This window comes from Peromyscus maniculatus, chromosome 6 (assembly GCF_049852395.1).
Source record: "Peromyscus maniculatus bairdii isolate BWxNUB_F1_BW_parent chromosome 6, HU_Pman_BW_mat_3.1, whole genome shotgun sequence".
NCBI lineage: Eukaryota > Metazoa > Chordata > Mammalia > Rodentia > Cricetidae > Peromyscus > Peromyscus maniculatus.
In genome coordinates, this window is record NC_134857.1 from 43388414 (window position 1) to 43409135 (window position 20722).

Consider the following 20722-nt stretch of genomic DNA (forward strand, 5'->3'; position numbering starts at 1 on the left):
TTAAGTACAAATAGTTACTAGTCCAGCATTGATAATCTGTCCTCTAAGCATAAAAGCAAGACTTCAGCCACTTTTAGAGTTTTGCACTACAAAGTTTTGCTATCTTATAAAGCATGAAATATATCATATTGTTATTCTGTTATTTCATAACACATAACACTAAGGTGCTTACACAGCTGGTGTAAGAAACATTGCTCCACATTAGAATGCTAATTGCCCCAAGGAGAAACAAAGAAAAGCAGTCTTATACTTCTTACTTTCTTAATTTAATCCCGTTAAAAAGAAGCCCTCAGAGTGATCTCTTTCTCTGTGATACCTTCAACCCACGGACTCCTATATCCTCATTGTTGTGATCGCTGTTCCTGGTGCTGTGATAAAATAATCCCCAAGGAATGGAACTTAAGGGCAAAGGATTTATTTGGCTGACAGTTCCAAGTGACAGTCCAAAATGGTAGGGAAGTCACAGCAGCAATACCTAAAGAGAACTGGTTACATTACATCCACGGTCAACAGAAGAGAGCAATGGGTTAATGCATTTATGCCAGGACTCAGTTAAGTCACTCTTCTTCATTCACTCTTGTGCCCAGACTGTGAAATGGTGCCACCCACATCCAGAATGGCTCTTCCTAGATCAATTAACTGAATTAAGAAAATCCCATTTTAATCCCTAATTAAGAAATCCACCATCCACGTAACTCTTGATTTTGTCCAGTTGACAATTAACAATGACCATCAAATTCATAATATGAAATGCACCAAAACAATTTATCTTTGTTTTAATGCTTCTGACACACACAGAACATCTATTCTCTATGTAGTTACTGTCATAAGTAATAGCCTGAAGTCCTTTTTTTGTGCATAAATGTATTGCTTTATTCCTAAACATTTACATGGCTCAGAAAAGTGATTGCTTACATTTTCTTCTCTTTCTCTTTCCTATGATTAGTTTACCCATTTTCTATAGTGTAGGTTTCCTTTTCTCCATCACCTCTCCTGAGATTCCAGATTCATGGTTAGGACTTTGGTGTCTTTCTTTTTCTTTGAACAGAACTTACTGTGTTTTTATTTAAATCTTCCCATGTCTGCTGCTTACACTTCCTTTCTTGTGACTTTTCCAGTTAATTTCAGATAGCCCAATCCAACTCTTGTACCGCAATGCATCCCAGTATGAGAACACACTTCAGCCTCACATGATTCTTTTGGACAACTGGCGTGGTTCTTAGTGATGATGGGTATTTAAGCTGGCTCCATTCTTTTGGTATTGTGAATAGTGCACCAATAAACATAGATGTACAAGTAGCTCTAGCTCTGCAGTGTGGTGACAAAGTCCTTGGAGTATGTACTTTGGAATGGTATGGCTCAGCCACATGGCACATTTCTATGTGTCCCTGAACTGATAATCATATCAGCTTGTCTCTAAATACTACCAATAATTTGTCTAGTGGCTAGGCTCCACTTCTCCTTGCCACAGCTGTTTTTCAAAATGCATTTCAAATGTAATCCCTTACAGTTGGCCATATTCATTGGTGATGCTGACCTCTCATGGTATCTTGTTAAAGGAAACTGCAGTCTGTCTTACTGTCGTGCTTTCATGCCTGAGCAGAATTCATAGAGCATTAACCAACCATGCCTGGCTAATGCAATCAGGACAAAGTTTTTCCATCCTTGCTTTCTACTTTCTCCTGAGGCACTCATTCTCCAAACCAAATTCAATTTCTCTGCTGCTCTAAAGTGCATGTCAAACTCCTTATTTCCAGGGATTTGGACTACTGTAAAAATATCCCTGGGGTTCTTTCCAATTGAATTAATAATTAGGGTCCCACTGGCACATACTTGCTCCTAGGCTAGTTTCTGTGATGATAGCAGACCCTCATAACTTACCTTGATGGAATGAAGCCTTCCATTCTCCAATCGGATATGTAAGTCTGCCTTGTACTCTCTGTCTCTGTCTCTGTCTCTGTCTCTCTCTCTCTCTCTCTCTCTCTCTCTCTCTCTCTCTCTCTCTCTCTCATCTCTGTCTTCATTCCTCAATCCTAGTAAAAACAAAAAAAACAAGCAAAATGACAGTATATTCGGCCTTTCTCTCTGCAGTGCATCCAGGAAACTCAGTTCTTTCATTCTCCCTGAGGACTTCTACCTGACTGCCTTGGCTAGTAATGAGTGTTCACTCTCCCCTCTGCCAAAGGCAGGCAGTGGGCTTCCAGGGCTTGCTCTCATCACTTTAGTAGCACTATTTTCACCCATAGGCACAATTCACTGTCTCTAGGACATTGAGGGAATTTGTCAAATTGAATTGCCTGAGATTCTTTCAGTCTGAATACCCTTTCTTCCATTCCAATCACAAGCTTGGCCACAGTATTGTTTTAAGAAAGAACAATTTTAGATGCATTTGTTACATTCATTCCCTGCCTTAATTTCTCCTTCCAAGGTTGGCAGGTCATGTTTCCAATTTCTTGAAATCTGTTACTTGATTCTGCATGAAAGCTCAGAGACAGCAGGAACAAAAGCCTACTTCAGATTTTAATGTTCACTTTCTTGTAATACTTCTATATCCTTTGAAGAAAGTCACTTTGTCAAAGCTGTTTTTGCTTCTTACAAACAAGCATCTTCTTGTCAAGATCTATCCATTAAGATAGAAAAACAAAGAACACATTACAAATAATAATCATACCCACTATATAATACCTGTTATTCATTTTGTACATATTGTGTGCTAGGCACAGGTTAGGCACTTTACATTCTTACAGCTGTTTTGTGGTAGAGGAATTATTTAATACAAATGTCAACATAGAGCTGATTTGACAATGTATTGCTTAACTTTTAAGGGGCCTTAACTGACTTCCGAACCTAGTTCTGTCTTCTTCTCTAGACCCTTGTGCTCAATAATGAGTCAATACACGAAGCTCATTCTGTACAGTGGATGGCACATATATGTCACAATTCAAGAGTCCTAAGCCCTTAAGATGTATTAGTTTCAGACAGGAGAAGCTCCAACAAAGCAATGTCAAACAGCATCACATAAAACTTGGTACACACTGGCAGTGGCAGTGGTTCAATGAGCAGCTTGGACACCAAGGGGACCTTGTTACACAACCAAAGTCCCTTGGTCCACACTATGCCGCACTATACCAAGGAGACTCTACCAGCTAATCTGTATTTGCATTTGTGTCCAAAAAGCAATGCCGGACCTCAAGGTGAGACAGGACTTTGCTTATCTACTAACTATCCCCATGAAATAATACCCAGGAGACCGAGATGCCCAGCTGCTACATCACCCATCTAGAACAGAGGAAGATGGCCAAAAGCAAAAGTAGCTTGAGATTCTGAGATTCAGTTCAACTTATCATTGAAAACATAAAAAGCAAATGACTATTTCTCTACTGGAAGCATGATCTCACTCCTACTTGGGTTCTTTTTCAACAAAACTAGTGATTTCTATGTTGATTTGTATTTAATTTTTTTATGTCATTATGCTGTTAGAAACAGGCAATTGGAGCTATTTGTCTTTAATGGGTTGATTCATGGCATGGTTTCTTCATTACCAGGCTTACTCTGGAAGAGTGTCTAAAGCTCTGCTTGTTAAAGGAAAACTATCCAGAGCTAACTCCTCCTGCCAGCCCTTGCATAAAAACCTTAACTCAGCCAGGCACAGTGGCACAACCTGTAGCCTCAGCACTTGGGAAGTAGAGGGAGGAGGATTGCCGAAATTCTCAGCTCAGCCAAGGCTACACAGGAGGAACTTGTCTCAAAACAACAACAACAACAAACAACCTAAACTGAGCACTGGAAGCACCACTAAAACTAGTCTACTGCTCGTCTGTGCAAACTTTAAGATTGGTTTGGGGAGCCACTGCTGCCAGGTCATCTTGTGAGCTGCTCTTCAGCACGGCTCTCCCCTTCTCCCCACCCCAACCTTGGACTGTAGTTTTTTGTCTCCTCTGTTTCTCCTCCTGCTGTGAAATGAAATCATGAAATAAATTCCAGGAAGCCTACTGATTGAATCCCTGACAAGTGTGTAATTGATGGAGCAGCTGGGCCCTCTTGACACATGACAATCCTCTCCTTCCTTTAGTTAGTTCCCTATAATTCCCACCTTAGTCCTTTCTCCTGTTTCTCCTTTGTTGGAGGACATCTCTGAGAATCCCTTAATTCTCTTGCTTCCAGTATTTCCCTGTTACTTTTATTTGAGGAGGAACATTTTCCTCATTTCCTGAGGTATTCTTCAGAAATCGTTCCGTTTCATTTCTTATCCTTAGGAGCTTCTACAGGGTTTCATTGCTCTTACCTGAAAACTCAGAACAGCTGTACCGGCCATTGATTTCTCTCTTTTCATATTGACACCAAACTTAGCTCTAGCATTTGTGGTGTGGTATTTGCCTACTTTAAAGTTAGAAAGCTTTATTTTAACCAGATTTTCTTTTTCTTTTCTTGCTCGTTGACATACAATGGAATTATTTTCAATGATCTTTTCAATCTTTATTTTAAACAAAAAAAAAATTAGGTTTTCTAAAGATGGTAATGAGAATCTGAGTGCAAGAAGCTTTTCTTCATAAGTTTAAATGTGAAGAGCTCTGATTTCAATAATTATCTTTTTTCAGTTTGTATATGGACTGTTGGCTAGTTTTATAAAAGCTATGTAAAGACATAGCAAGTACATTTGAGGAGTTTCCAAGAGTCTCTGTGGCTGTCACCACCTTTGAGGGCTCATTTAATATTTTCTATCTTGAGAGTAGTCTCTGGGAATTGCTGGTTTTTGTTCTTTTTTTTTTTTTTAATACTCTGTCTTTATTGACCACTAAGAGTTAAGCTTTCCTAGCAGCAACCCTTGCTTTTTTTCTGCTCCATCACTAGCTTGCACTTTAAAGGTTGTGACCCAAATTTAATCACAGTTTCTAGTGTTTGACAGTGGGTGAATTCCCTAACCTTACTGATCAGGTAATTCTATCACTTGTATTATTTACCACAGTAACATTATTGCCAGCTGTAGCAATGGGGTATTCTAGGGTAGAAAATTATTAAATTAATATGTGTGTGGATGTTTGAACTACATGTATGTCTGTAAATCACATGTGTGCCTGGTACCCACTGAAGCCAGAGGAAGGTATTGGATTCCCTGGAACCGGGGTTACAGATGGTTGTGAGCCATCATGTGAGTGCTGGATATTGATCTCAGGTCCTCTGGAAGAGCAGCCAATGCTCTTAACCACTGAGCCATCTCTCCAGACCATAGGCGAAGTTTTTTAAGTGTGCCTAATCTAATGCTGACAATAAAAGCTAAGTCTGTGGGGAGCAAGTGGAGTCCTGAGTGAATGTGTGTTGTTGATAGGAGCATGGCCACGTCAAGGACCTCAACGCCCCAGCTCCCTGGGAGTGGCAGAGTCTTCCCAAGGTGAGGCTCAGAGGGATGGCACAGCCTTCCTCTGGATCGAGTGCAAATGTGGAGAGCATGTGCAGAAATGTCCACTGTAGTTTTTCTCCCAGAGGATGTTTATGGCCTGAAGATGACAGATCATACTGAGGTTAGCGAAACCTGCCTCCTGTCTCGCATTCAGCTGTGTGCTGTAAACCCTTCCTCACTTTTTAATGGTTATATGATAAACATGACAAGCTTCTGGGGTGCTGTGGCTTCTTCAGCCGAGAACCCAGACAACCCGATCTCAGCTTTTCTCTATGTCTGTATATGATGTGTCTGTCATCTCTTCATTCCTTTCTTGCCTCACGTCAGGGTTCTGGAAGCCATTCCTAAGACTTTTGTTGCTACGTTGCGTGGTATTGTGACAAGCTTTGTGTATGATTGGCATTTTCAACTAAATTTAAATATCTTACTAGCCACTTATATCTCTAAGGGTGGGATGGTATGATACCTTTCCCTATGCAACCTAAGGGTCATGGGGGAACACACCTCTAACACTAAGCAGGTTAGTAGCAGGAAAATATCAATTTTCTGGAACCAAAGTTTATGTGGAATGGGAACCTGGAAGAATGAAGGGGCAAAGCCACAAAGGAAGCTATCTGCTTTTATTCTTAGGTTTGGTAAAACTGCCAGCAAATAGAAAGGGAAATCTAGCCCTGTCTGCTTAGATTCTTCTTAGTAGCATTTCTTCCTTGGGGGCAGTGTCAGTGACCTTGTTAGGTCTCAAGGTTGGCTGAGGAGCAAAGGACCCAGAGCACAAGACAGTCTGGCTCCTGAGCCTCAACTTAGGAGACAATGTGGAGGCTTACAGACAGGAGAAGAGGAGGTCAGAGAGATCTTGCCTAGGTACCCCCTCAGGTTCCTTTAGTTCAGACCGTTAGGCATGTCAAAGGACAAATACTTTGAAGTACCTGAGCTCCAACACACTGGAACTCCAATTCATTACCAATCAGCATCCAAGTGCTTGCAGCAAATGTTGGATGTAATATGGGGCATATGTTTCTCCTATACTTTAGGCATATATAATTGTATTCAAATATGAATATGGACATAGTCTGTCTTAGGTGATCTTTTGATTTTTCCTTCATTGAATCTAGTTCAATATTTCACAAATAGAAAGTTACTAACAAATGATTGTAACTTATTCCTAAAAAGTAAATTTTTTATCTTAATATTCCCTAAACATAGTATAAATACATAGTTAAACACAACCAGTATAAAAGTAATATTTAAAATAATCACTCCTTTTAAAAACCCAAATTTAAAATATCTACGTTGCAGTCTGGTTCCCTAAATTTCTAGTAGGTTTTCTGAGAGTACTTAGTGCTATTTGGACCAAAGGTAGATTTCAAAACACTCACATGATGAGCTAATGCATTTGCAACAGACTTCTGAGGGAGGTTATATATTGCTTAGACTGCAAATGAAAAATGCCAAGGAGTGAGGCGTCAAGACTTCCTGAGTACCCTTGAAATGCTTAGTGGTTTTTCCTTGTTTCCTTTTCCTTCCTAATAGCGTGCACAGCCCTGCTAGCAACCTGCCAATCAAACAATGTAAGACTACCTCTGAAGGCTTACACTTATGGAATCCTACAACGTGGAGACAGGAAAGAAACAGAAGAGATAACACAGCTGTTTCAGAACAGGGGCCCTTTTGCCCCTTGGCCTGGTCTAGTGTCATCATTACCGTGGGGTCAACCACGACGACGCACAGCGCCAATGTGTTCATTCTGTCCATGTAGACACAACTTCCTATCTCCACGGAGGATCTGCTGGGTGGTGTGGAGAAATCTTCTTTTCAGGATCTAAGCAAGAGGCTCATGATTTTCCTTTAAGGCTTTTTTTGTTTGTGTGCTTCCCCCCTACATTGTGTGTGTGTGTGTGTGTGTGTGTGTGTGTGTGTGTGTGTGTGTGTACTCCAACACATGCTCGTGTGCCACAGCCCACATGAGTGTGGAGTATGAATGGGGAGGTCAGAGGACAACTTGTGGGACTCAGTTCTTTCCTTCCACCACGTGAATTTAGGGATCAAACTCAGGCTCTGAGGTTTAGTGGTAAGTGACTGATGCCTTTACTGGCCAAGCCACTTCAACCCCTACTCAGTGTTTTTAAGGGAACAAAGTCGTTTAATATATGGGACTAGAAAGAAATAGTTATAGTATAAAGTTAAAGACATTTCATTCTCATATTTTTTCTATGAGAGAAATGTATTTGTTAATGTAGCACACAAGATACATTAATCAGTAAATTGTCATGAAGTGCCTGGTGTCCTTCTTGGGAGAGTCTGTTTAATTATGTCTTCAAGCAGGAAACCATCTATTTAGTTTACAATTAAATGTGAACACATTTTGGAATATATTGCCTACATTGTATGCATTTGGAGGCCTAAACTAAGATCAGCAATAAATATACTATTAATACTGGTCATTTGTCTGTATTTTTAAGATATCTGCTAGAGGAAAGTGTCTGAACTTCAAGAAATAGGATTGGTAACAAGGCCAAACCATCCATTAATCACTTCCCAAATGAAAAAAAAATTCTCTATAAAGCTGTGTTTAATACTCAGTTTGATTTTGGAATACTTTTACTGTAGTCTCTGGTATTTAATTAAATGTAAATGGAGGTTTGAGGGTGCTTGTCTTTTCCCGGAAGTGTTAGCAGAGAAGTTGTAGTGATGATATATGTAGTATTAACTAACGGCAGCTGGAACGGCCTCTTATGGACATTCTCAGAATAATGATACCAGTGATGCTGGTTTATTAGCATTTTGCTAAGTAGGTGGAAAAAAAACAGTTGAGATTAACAACAATAAAAAACAACAATAAAAACAAACAGACATGAAGAGCAGAACGCGACTCGCCCATGCCGCTTACCACCCTCACTCATTCAGAGCTGGCAGCCTCTGGGATCAGCAGGTTCCTACACGCGCTGGGCAAAGCAAGGCGCTGTGCAGGGCCAGGGCGTGCCCACCTGCAAACTGCTGGCTGTCTGGAGCCTGCAAACACCTTGCGAGTTCCGAGAGGCTCTGGAGATGTCTGCCTAGACCGCTCAGCTCCACGCTGTAGGCAGAATGCTGCCAGCGTCCAGAAGCTTTGCAGTGTGTCAGCAACTTCACTTTGCAGAGCTCGCTCGTGGGGGTCTGATGAAACCCCTCTGACCAATCTCTCGCCAGTAGCCACCGCTGCCCTAGCGTACCTTTTGTTCTGGCCACTGATTCGAGTGGCTGCGGCCGGCGGTGCCAGGCGTGCAGGGGCACAGCGATCCCTGCTTCCAGAGGCCACCTCCCGCCCTCAGCGCCCAGCCCTGAGCCCGCCGCTACGAGCTTGCATAGTGGAGACACGCCCCTCTCCTCCCCGCGGAGCTCGGACTCGCCCGGGCTCCCAGGCTCCGCCCACCCCGCTGGGAGCCTGGCTCTCTTTCCTGCCCCCTGCACTCGAGACCCAGAAGAACCTCGGGAAGAGCTGCAGCCTTCATGGACGGCGAGCGGGGTGCAGGCTAGCAGCGTCGGGGTCCGCGGCCACGCGTTCTCCAAAGGACCCTGGAGGCTGCCTGGGAGCGCGGCCGGAAGAAGCGGCGCGGCGGCCCCGGCGAACGTCCCGGCTTGCAAGGTAGGGATTAGGCAGATGGCCAGGCAAAGTTGATCAGTGTGGGGAGGTGGCTGGCCTGCGCCCTCTCGCCGTTGGGAACCGCCGAGAGACTTGGACTTGACCCCGCCGCGCCCTGGGAGCTCAGTGCAGTGCCCATTTGGTGCCCCGCGCGGGAGCGCACTTGCAAACTTGGTGGAGGTGCCCTGCGCGTCCTGTTGTGTAACCTCCGCGCCGCCAGCTGGACCGGGAAGTTGCCTGCCCGTCCTTCGGCTTGGTTTAGTCGCAACCCCGGGGTGAATTTCATGGCCCGCGACGAACGCGCGGCCAGAGCCGGCGTGGGCGAGCCCCCGCGCGCCCCGACTCGTGGGGAACTCCCGCGCACGGTCCCTTCCCCTCGCCCGCGCCTCCGATGCGCGCTGAGCCTCTCGCCGCTGCCGCCCGCTCGCCGCGGTCTGCCCCTCCGAGTTGCTGCCTGAGTTGGAGAACAGAGGATGACCGAGGTCCCTTGGCCGGCTGTCCCCAACGGGACGGACACAGCCTTCCTGGCTGGCCTGGGCTCGCCTTGGGGAAACAGTACGGTAGCCTCCACAGCAGCAGTCGCCTCTTCATTCAGATGTGCCCTGACCAAGACCGGCTTCCAGTTCTACTATCTGCCAGCAGTCTACATCTTAGTGTTCATCATAGGCTTCCTTGGCAACAGCGTGGCTATCTGGATGTTCGTTTTCCACATGAAGCCTTGGAGCGGCATCTCCGTGTACATGTTCAACTTGGCTCTGGCGGACTTTTTGTACGTGCTCACCCTGCCAGCCCTCATCTTCTACTACTTCAACAAGACTGACTGGATCTTCGGGGATGCTATGTGCAAGCTGCAGAGATTCATCTTCCATGTAAACCTCTACGGCAGCATCTTGTTCCTCACCTGCATCAGCGCACACAGGTACAGCGGCGTGGTGTACCCGCTCAAGTCCCTGGGCAGGCTCAAGAAGAAGAATGCCATTTATGTCAGCGTGCTGGTGTGGCTCATTGTGGTGGTGGCCATCTCCCCCATTCTCTTCTACTCTGGCACTGGGATTCGGAAAAACAAAACTGTCACCTGCTATGACACCACCTCCGATGAGTACCTGCGAAGTTATTTCATCTACAGTATGTGCACAACAGTGGCCATGTTCTGCATCCCCTTGGTGCTGATCTTGGGCTGTTATGGATTAATTGTTAGAGCTTTGATTTACAAAGACCTGGACAACTCTCCTCTCCGAAGGAAGTCCATTTACCTGGTAATAATTGTCCTGACGGTGTTTGCTGTGTCTTACATCCCTTTCCATGTGATGAAAACGATGAATTTGCGGGCGCGGCTGGATTTTCAGACCCCAGAAATGTGTGCTTTCAATGACAGGGTCTATGCCACTTACCAGGTGACAAGAGGTCTAGCAAGTCTCAACAGCTGTGTGGACCCCATTCTTTATTTCTTGGCGGGAGATACATTCAGAAGGAGATTGTCCCGAGCCACCAGGAAAGCTTCCAGGAGGAGTGAGGCCAATTTACAATCCAAGAGTGAGGAAATGACTCTCAATATTTTATCTGAGTTCAAGCAGAATGGAGACACAAGCTTGTGAAGGCCCAAGACCCAAACACCTCACTTTTGTAACATGGTAGGATGCTCATAGAACCTGCTGCTTTTCTTCTCCTTAAGTTCCTAGTAATGTTAGAGAATATTCCAAACAAGAAAGTAGTGAGTTTTTTTATATAAAAAGAAGCATCAATTTATTATACATTCACATTTACTTTTCCTTCCTGTAAGCTCCTTTCTTACTAATTAGAAGTATGTGTAATCAAACAGTACTACCTAGATAAACACTCCCTCTTCTTCCTTTGAAATTCACAGGCTTTTCTATTATTTAGAGTGTGTGTGCATGTGTAGCAGAGCGATTTTGATATTAAAAGTTTCTCTAAGAAAACTGGCCACCTGGAATTTGAGTTTGTGATTTGTTCAGCCTCTGTTGCTGTGAATAATGCACAGTATAAACCAAGTAAAATCTATACTTTCAAAAACTGTTTGGCATCCTCATTCAGTAATGAGCAGATGCCTGCGGTACATGCCTTTCAGTTCCTCAGAAGCATAGATGGTGGCTGATAATGTCTTTGGGGAATTGAATACAAAAATAAAATCAATGAACTTTCATGTGTGGAAAGTGAGTATTTCCAGTTATTTCTGGAAAACTGATTACTGCACATTGCTTGTTTAATGTTTGGTGGTGGGAGGCTGCAGATATTATATTATTGGCAAAATGCATTCAAAATAATTGGAGCGCATGTGTTTTTCTTATAAATACTGTGGACTGCTAGGCTTCCTGGGATAAAAAGTTCTCACTTGCACCATCGCTGTGTAGTGTCTTTGGACTTTGTGTTCCAAGAGAAGGACTCACTCACATCTGTGAAAACAATTTTGAGAAATCCCAGTTAAATTTCAGACTACAGTTTGGTTGGGTGAAGCAGCAGAACTGTTAGTAGACTGGGAGATTTTGGGCAGGACTGTCAGTGTTTCAGAGGGCCACGGTTGACAGACGTTCACAATGCAGCTGAGGGTGGGGAGAGGAGTTCTAGAAGGATGTAAAACTAAAGTAATGATGGGAAGGTTCCTTCTGTTTCTTCAAAGTCCTTGAAAACATTAAATGCAGACTGAAAAGTGAATGTAAGCAAGTCATAGGTGTGCCAAGAACATGGAAAGCAATCTTTTAACGAATTGTTATCTTTTAATGACTCTTAAAATGAAAAACATCTGCAAAGAGAAAAATAAAGGAAATTAACTTTTAAGTACCCAAGGTACCATAAAACTGAAAAGGTCATTGAATGTATTCATCAAGCCATTTGTAGTTAGGGGATAGCCAGTGTTTTCTATGGTTGCTGTAGATGGTAGTGAAATGTTTGCAAAGTATATTGAAATTTAAAAATAATTTTCAGTGAATAATGAATTGCTACATTTATAGTCCTTTGGAATCATCAAATTTTATTTAATTAAAATAATGAGGAAAAAAGTCACAAATAAATAATCTGATGTCCAAGGAATTTTAACTGTGAAAGCTAGTCTTTACACAGCTATCTTCTGAGTTTGTAAATGGTGGTCAAAAGTGCTTTTAAAGTACTTTATAAGAAAAAAGAAGAAGAACCTTTGTGCCCAAAAGATATAATGACATAAAATTCCGGGTTTGATGTCAGTTTTTAAACACACAAGTGAATGGGGATCTGGGAGATCTTTGGAGTGCTTCCATTTGCCCAGTCTCTTGTTACTTAGGTCCATGAAGAAAAGCTGCATTTAGCTTTCCTATCTAGTGGTTCCTTTACACATTCAGTATTACCATAAAAGCCAACTGAAGAAGATGCTTCCAGTGTCTTCCACTTTTGAGGTTTTTCAGAGTTCCCAAGTGGTAAGATTCATGCAGCATTTTCTGTTTCAGAATTCTACAGACAAAAATCTAAAATACATCCTCATTATGTTGACACTTCAAAATGTTCAGTGGCTCAAAAGTAATTTTGTTAAGCTAATCCAAATGGAAATTTCAGAAATGCACAGCTCAGTGATCCATATGTCTGTATCATTTCCTCATTATTTAATACAGTTTTCTCCATTTGAGTCTCAGGATGCCAGCCTGATTTTGGATATGTGCTAAATGTACTGTTTCAACTTTCGTAAACGGTTCTTTGAGAGTGTATTTTGGTGAGGGGACCAAGGTCCCCTTTTACACTTTGCCACGTTCCTCATTCTCTGGATTAGCCCCAGGTCCTAGTGGATACTAGGCAAGAGTTCAACCACTGAGCTATAGCCCCAGCCCCTAAGGAAGAACACTTTCTCCCTTAACTTGCTTCGTCATTTAACATAGTAACAAGACTGACTGTGCCAACTTCTTCCAGGTCAAAAGAAGTCCCTGAGACGACCTGTGCCTGTACAGGTCAGGATGAAGCAACACTTTATTGGCCAAAAGACCAATTTGTGCCACCAGATATGAGTAAGCATGTCCATAGTAAAGACAGATCTGTTGACATTTGGGTGAAGGACACCTAAAATTGTAAGATTCAGCAAGTCATTGAATTTCACGCTACAAAACTGTTTTCATTTCAAGTGCAAGGGTTTATGTTTGTTCTTGGTTGTGTTGTTAATCCTTACGAATTGCTTTTTGACTCTTTGAAGGTTGCTTTGAAATTATATTGAACTAAAGGGATAAATTAAGAAGAAACTTAGCACACAAGAGAGAATTCAAAATTAAAACCACGATGTGGCAACTGAGAAGTTGTTGGAGTCCTGATGCTTGAAGCCCATTCTTCATGAACAGAAAAGGTGACAGGACACCCATTTGTTGACACCCTGGGTACTGTGCGAAATCGTGAACAGCAGACAATGAGAACTGTTTGGAACCTTTTTCTGTGCTTCCTAGGACTCTTCCATCTAGTCTTGGATAAAATTCTCAGTGTTCACCAACTATGGTATGGACAGGTTGAAACCTGAAAATCTCTGCTTACTCAGCCAGGATACTAAACCAGCTTTTGATAGGACAGATACCAGTACTTAGCAACAGCTAGAATTCAACTAGTGACAGGACTAAGATGATGTGGTATTAGTAAATATGTATTGAGCATTTCTTTTGCCGATTGAATGTAATTATTGTAATAGTATTTATTGATGAAGCTCACAGTCCTTCAGCTGTACAGACTGTAAAACATCTTTGAAGGTACAAAATACTGATGTAAATTCTATTTATTGCAATGTATAATATCCAAATGTCACTGGCATATTTTACAATAATATATAATGCTAGATAAAATGACAATTATATTTAAGATGTTTTTCAGATATTAATATTGAACATTTAAGACTAGTTTGTATTTGGATCTAAAAAAATCTGTTTTATTATGGGTTTAATTTTCCCTGGTTGGATTTGCATGTTTTCCTTACAACAATTTGGTGTTAGATTACTATAAGATTCATAGCGAGTATGTAATATGTTAGATAGGTTCTGTATTGTGTACACTATATATATTTATATTATAGAAAGTTTGTGTTGTCTTTTCAGAAAGTTTAGAATATTGCCCTAACTATGGTCAGGGCTTCTACTGCCAAAGGCTAGAGGTTTGTCTTCTATTCAAAATTGATGATTTAGAAATCTAGTGGGTGGGCATTATAGATATAACATAAGAATTTAAACACAAATTTAGTGAAGTAGGGAGAGAAAAATGCAGCTGATAGACTTCTGCTAGATCTTGAAGCTTTGTATTGTCTATTTTCTTAAGGTAACACAGTACATTCTTAACTTCTTTGAGGTGGGGTTTTTATGTAACACTACCAACAAGTTCAGCATTGCAATTGATTTTAATCTGTTTTCTTTGGGCAGTTGGTAACTTTAATGCCAACATTTTTAGTGATAACTGTATCATTTGGCTGCTAAATTCTGTCACATTTTCTAAATGAAGGTGAACTTATGTTACATATCAAAATGTGTGCATTTGAGTTGTGTTATTTTAGTGATTTTGCAAGAAAATTTTATTTTTATAATATCTGTGATTTTCATGTAGATGACTGAAGCAGACTTCTTTGTGGTTAACAGTGCCATTGAGTGATATGGAACAGTGTTACTTGACGTTTTGAGCCTTCTCAGGTTTATCTGAATCAGTGGTAGTTTAACAAAATTTGGATTGATTTCACGTAATTGTCTTTGTAATAAAGGAGAAGTACACTCCTGTAAAAGCACAGTATTGTTTGACTGTAGGAGGCTGCAGAATCCCTGTATTGCTAAGCTTTTGCCTGTGTGTGTGTGTGTGTGTGTGTGTGTGTGTGTGTGTGTGTGTGTGTGTGTATTGTGTCCAAAGCATGACAGCCAACCTTGTATCTGCTATTTATAGTAACAGCAGAGCTTCGTAATTGTGGTCATCAGAATTATGCTTATCATAGACAATTAAAGCTGAGAAAGATTCAATAAAACTATGAAATGTGGTGACAGTGTCTGTGTTATTACACTGTTCTTGCTCAAAAGTTTCCCCACATTTAACACATCATAATACAGAGTGGAAAATACTGCAGGACACTTTGGATTATTTCGGGTAATTTCTTAAAATGACAACTGGGCCATAACAATTTATGATAAAAGAAGAATCCTTGTGTACGTTAATCCCTACAGTTATTATTTGATGTTTAAAAGAGGATATAATCAATCTGGGGAGTGGTGGTTTTGAGACAGGGTTTTTCTGTGTAACAGCCCTAGCTGTCTTAGATCTTGCTTCATAGATCAGGCTGGCCTCAACCTCACAGAAATCCCCCTACTTCTGCCTATCCATGGAAGTAATTAGGCTAACCATCTTTTGTAGGTATTGTTTTTCAGCTTACATTGCCTTTCTTTGTCTCCGAAGTGTAAGATATACATACGTGTGTGTGTGTGTGTGTGTGTGTGTGTGTGTGTGTGTGTAATAAAAAACATGTTTAAACCGTTACCTTCTAATGAAAATTATCTCAGAAGAGAAAGTAAATGTGCAGTGATCCTGTTCTGGGTTTTCTGGCATCTTTGGAACTGCCCTGTAACCAATTTTTGTGGAGAGGACATGCAAATCTCTGCCAGCCTTTAAGAAACAGGTAAGTCCTTAGGAACATCTTCAATAGATGCCTTGGGCAAATAGCACTGTTTGAAACATCAACTTTGGGAGAGTCTTGTGTGTGTGTGTGTGTGTGTGTATACTGCATGCTAGAGTGTGTATGTCCAAATGTGTGAGTGTGTATGTGTGCTACAGTGTATGTAATTCATACTTGGGAATAATGCACATAATTATCTTGATATTTTAAAACTGTCCTAAAGTTTTAACAACTTTGACTTTATAAATCACCTTAAGTTTGGAGTTACAGAACATTTTCTGCAAATAAAGGTGCATTTTATTTCTGTTCCTTCTATTAATGGCTTAGAAACTTTAAATGCTCTTTTCAGGAAATTTATAATTCTGCCCCAAATATGGTCAGAGCTTCCATTTCAAATGTAGAAACTGTCCCTATATGCAGAGCTCGTCTGATACGGTCTGGAGATCTGACAGCACAAGCATTGTAGATACAGCAGATGTCACTTGAAATCTGTGTCCATGTTTTTCCTGTGCTTGCTAACCCTGCAAAGTTGCAGTGCTCTGGGCTGGTCCTGGGGTCAGCCCTAAGCAGTCAGCATGACTGTTGGGACTGATAAACAATCCAGATCAGCAGCTGTGAGTACATCAGGCCCCTCTACTGAGCAGCTGGCCGGACTACGGTGACCCAGGAATAGAGGTGGGGGTGTGATGGGGATATGGAGGCAAGTGGGCTGCCTTTCATACGGAGTAGAAAAAAAAAAAAAAAAAAAACTTTTCACTGCCTTTTTTTTTTTTTAATTGCTTGTTGGTTAGAAAAGACCAGTGTGAAGATGGCAAAGCCTCCACGATGGGCTAAGACAAAGACCTTGAAGGTGATCCAGTAAATTCTGTCACTTTGGTTTACAGGTGAGAGTAAAATTTCCATTCATAGGCAGAGATAGGAATGAACACACTAATTAAGGGTTATGAGGAATAAGCTTAAGCGAAGGAAACAGAATAGAGAATAATGATCAGCATCAGTAAATGATTTCAGTGTGTGTGTGTGTGTGTGTGTGTGTACGTGTGTGTGTATACGTGCACGCACTTCTACCAGTGTCCTAGGTTCTATTAGAGACTTTATTTTACTTTTTTTGTTGTAGACATGATCAAACATTGTAAATTATCTATTACTCTAGTAAAAGGTGGCATGAATATCTAAAGAAACAGGATGAGACACTTGTTTTTCAAAACTATTTTTAAATAAATGCAAAAGTATTTGTTTAACCTTGTTACATGCAATCACTTATTTAAAACTGTTATCTTTTTACAGTCATAATTTCCAAAAATGTGTGTTTTAAGCTGAAGGGGCTATTGCCAGCCCAAGCATGGCAAACATGGCTCTGGCAGACCTTGCCCTTTTCCTCCATACCCTTTGCCTTGCTAAAAAAAAAAAAAAAAAAAAAAAAAAAAAAAAAAAAAAAAAAAAAATCCCCTAGATTACATTCCTAAGGCTAACCCCTGCAGTCTGTTACCTTATTTGGCCACTTCCTCCTGAGGCTGACTACCAAGAATCTGCTATTGAAGCACTGAAGTCCAGCAATCAAAAGCCCCTTTGGCTCACCTAATTAGCATGCCCAGTTAAAATTAAATGCCTCATCCTAACACAGGGTTTCCCCTTGCACCTTTTTAAACTGCCGTTTGCCTGTGTGCTACATCTTTCTTGTCTCTATCCAGAGGCAGTCCTTTGTCCCCCCCAGGACAAATCCCCCTTCCCCCTTCCCTTGTTCTTTTTCCTTTCTCTTTCATCCTCTATCCCCTGTCTTTGTCTCTTATTCCCTGCCCTTTGTCCCTCTGGGGCTAATAAACCTCCTTTGTGCTGAGAACTTGATCTTAGGGTGTCTTGAGCCAAGTTTGAGGTCCCTACGGAAGTCATTGTACTTGATTTGTACAAGTGTTGACCACATAACTTTTTATACCATATCTTAAGGTTTGGACCATCACCTTCTTAAGGGTAAGAGCATGACCTTGCCATCAGAAAGCCTCAGCTCTGAACTCAATGCTCTTACGTACAGCGTGTGTTCCCTTGTCAAGTTTTTTGTTTTTTGTTTTTTTTTTTGTTTTTCGAGACAGGGTTTCTCTGTGTAGCTTTGTGCCTTTCCTGGAACTCAGTTGGTAGCCCAGGCTGGCCTCGAACTCACAAAGATCCGCCTGACTCTGCCTCCCGAGTGCTGGGATTAAAGGCGTGTGCCACCACCGCCCGGCCCCTTGTTAAGTTTTTAAAGCTTTTCTGTTTCTGTATTCTGTTATCAACAAGAATGGCATAATAATAAGCACCTTTTATAGAGTTGGAGGGTAAGACAATGTGTACAAAGATTTCCCCACAGTGCACAGTTACACATCAGGAAAGCATTCTAGGGCCAATTCTGCTGCTCTTTTGGAATCAGTGAAATCACACTCATTGCTCTTACTTGGCAGTCTGTAGGCAGGTGCTACTGTGCTGCCAGTGCTTCAGATTTCTGTTGCTTTCTTTCACACTTGGAGGCTTTCTAGATCTTCTCATATCCTCATTGTATTGTAAGACCACGTGGACACATAATATTGTCCTTTTGCTCACTTCATTGGATGTTTAAAGCCATAATAAGAAAGAAATCAACATTTTTATGCTTTGTACTATGCTATTTACACTGTGAGACAGAGATGCATAAGATAAAGTGTATCCAGCTAAAAGCATATTAACAGGAAGCGTCTACTGACCTCCCTCTCCAGGCCTTACCTCTCAAGTTCATGGTTTATTTTCAATCACCACAGTCCGGAGTCTGCTCTTCATTTGTGCAGATCCAGAAACTTGATCTCAACAGTTCATCTAGAGTTCACCAACACTGAGGGACTGACTCACACCAAGCAAACTGACAAGAGAATCATTTACCAGTTAGATTGCCAATTCTTAATGTACAATGGCCATATCCCAGTCACAATAGCAGGCATCTGCCTTTTTGTTGGGGGGGGTGATCTAATTATATATTAGAAAGATGCCTGCAAAGCTTAAAATAAGAACAAAGATTGTGACATTCTTGAAAAGCTTGTCTAAAAAGGAGAGGCCAGCTGAAAGAGTGGCATGTCCCCAGAGACACTGGCCTTGCTATCCAGTATCTGTTTTATACTTGGGAATCATCTGCTTTGCTGTTTTCCTGGAACAACTCAACAGCACATGGGATGAAACAGCCACTCATTTATTTATTTTAAAGTTAACCATCACCATAAATTATTTTTTAATGCAAACGATGTTTTAGTGATATTGCTTACCTGGAAAAAATAGAAGGAAAGAAGTGGTAGGAAAGGCCACAGTGCTTTCTAGGTGGGAAATACAAAGTCTTGACAGGCAACAGGGTAATGCTTTTGTAAACAGTACTCCACAATTCAAGACTGACTTATTGCAAGAGATAGAGGTTCAAGAATTGTCTCTGTGCAAATTATAGCTGTAATCGAGAAAGTAGCAACAGCCTTTGAGGGAGTATGTACAGAGAATAAAAGATCAATGGAAGAGGGAGGTCAGTAGGCTGTCACTGTAGCTATATTAACAATAAGAATGGAAGAGATAATGTAAGCAAAAAGAACTGAAGTCATTGAAGACCCAAGACAGCCCTTGACCCTAGAGAAAAATCTACTTTAAAAGTGAATCTTGTGGAAGATGTAATTCTGTGTCCTGTGTCATGAAAACAACCATAAAGAGTCTATTTCCATAAAGAGTATTGGATTTGTAGATTACAAAGGCTTCATGTTCCTAAGGGCACATTTAAACCCTAAAGGAGTATTTATTTCTGACTGCTCAAGAAGCGTATTGCTGAAGAGAAAAGGCATTATAGGTCATTGGTTTGAGGTAACAGGGTAAGAAATGGAAAACCAAGTAAAGAGTTTTCCTGGAGATGCTGAGGAAAGAAGCTCCATGTGGAAATTGGGTGGATGGAGGGTGAGTTCAACATAACAAAAGACAAAGGAAAGATCCAGCTGCATTACTGAGTCTGACAGGAAGGGCCATCAGAATACAGGAGATCTATCATGTGAGTCTGGGACAATAGCCAGATGCCTGTGTAGCAGAAAAACTACAGAAGTTCTGTGGGAAGATGGATTTGAAGTTATGTGGATAGATGACAGCATCAGTAAGGAGGCAGTTAGCAAGAATTAGCTGGCATTATTTCAAAAAGAGAGAGGGAGACAGTTTATATGGTAGTTGAATTATGCTAAGCAGGAAGGTGCTGGGAGGTTATTGTCTGGTGTGCAGGTAGTAAGTTAGGAGACATGGTGTCGGCAAGGAAAAGGAATAAGCGTGTTTCCTGGAATGCATGCTAGAAAAGTTATATAGAGCTGTGAATTGCTTTATAATGTTCTTAAAAGAAGATAGAGACAGAGATACAGGATCCAGCCATTCAACCATTCTGTTCATACCAGCCAGGCATCCTACATACTGATGAAAGAAAGTGGTAATACCTCTGGCTGGTCCAGCTGCCCACAGCTACACAGACCTTAGACTAGGCCTTAGAAATCATGTAAGTGAGGAAAAACTCTCTCTGCTGAGATTGCTTCAAATATCTAACCCATGATAAGCTGTGAAGAAAACAATATTGTGGCTATTCCATACCACTGAATTTAGGATACCTTTTACATAGGAATAAGCAATTGGAACATAGAACTAAAGATGTGGTGAGTGAGCTCTCAGTGTCCTTGTATTCTTGTATTGGTGCTACCAGAGTATGGGTAAAGGTAGAGACTGAGGGTAGAGTTTACTTAGAGATTGTCTTAAGTTTTATTTTCTGTTGCTGCTGTAAAATACACTGATAAATGCAATAAATGCAACTTAGAGAGAAAAGAGCTTAGTTCAGCTCACAGTTCCAGCTTACAGACCATCAGAACAGAGGATATAGCAAAATCATCAGCAACAGAGTGCAGCAAATGCCCAGAATTTCCTGTCTAAGGAATGGTGCAGCCTGCAATGGTCAGGTCTTCCAATGCTAATTAACATAATTTACAAAGCTAATTTCCACACATGATAATCAAGATAATTCCCCACAGACATGCCTATAGGGTAATTTGATTGCTAAGATTTCCACAGGTGATTCTAGATTGTGTTAAGTTGACAAAATTAATCATCATAACATAAT

The 20722-nt window shown here is 41.3% G+C and overlaps 1 protein-coding gene across 2 annotated transcripts; it reads left to right on the top strand.

Annotated features, from left to right (window-relative positions):
* The first annotated feature begins 9142 nt into the window (after window positions 1-9142).
* Window positions 9143-14979, top strand: P2ry1 (purinergic receptor P2Y1). 2 transcript variants are annotated; one of them, XM_006972605.4, is made up of 2 exons: window positions 9143-10648; window positions 12906-14479. In XM_006972605.4, exon 1 carries the CDS (start codon window positions 9491-9493, stop codon window positions 10610-10612), a length of 1122 nt encoding a protein of 373 aa, XP_006972667.1. In that variant the 5' UTR covers window positions 9143-9490; the 3' UTR covers window positions 10613-10648; window positions 12906-14479. The 2 variants fall into 2 exon arrangements, with proteins under 2 accessions (XP_006972667.1, XP_006972668.1); XM_006972606.4 differs by having other exon boundaries at window positions 9160-10648; window positions 13183-14979.
* Window positions 14980-20722: the final 5743 nt, after the last annotated feature.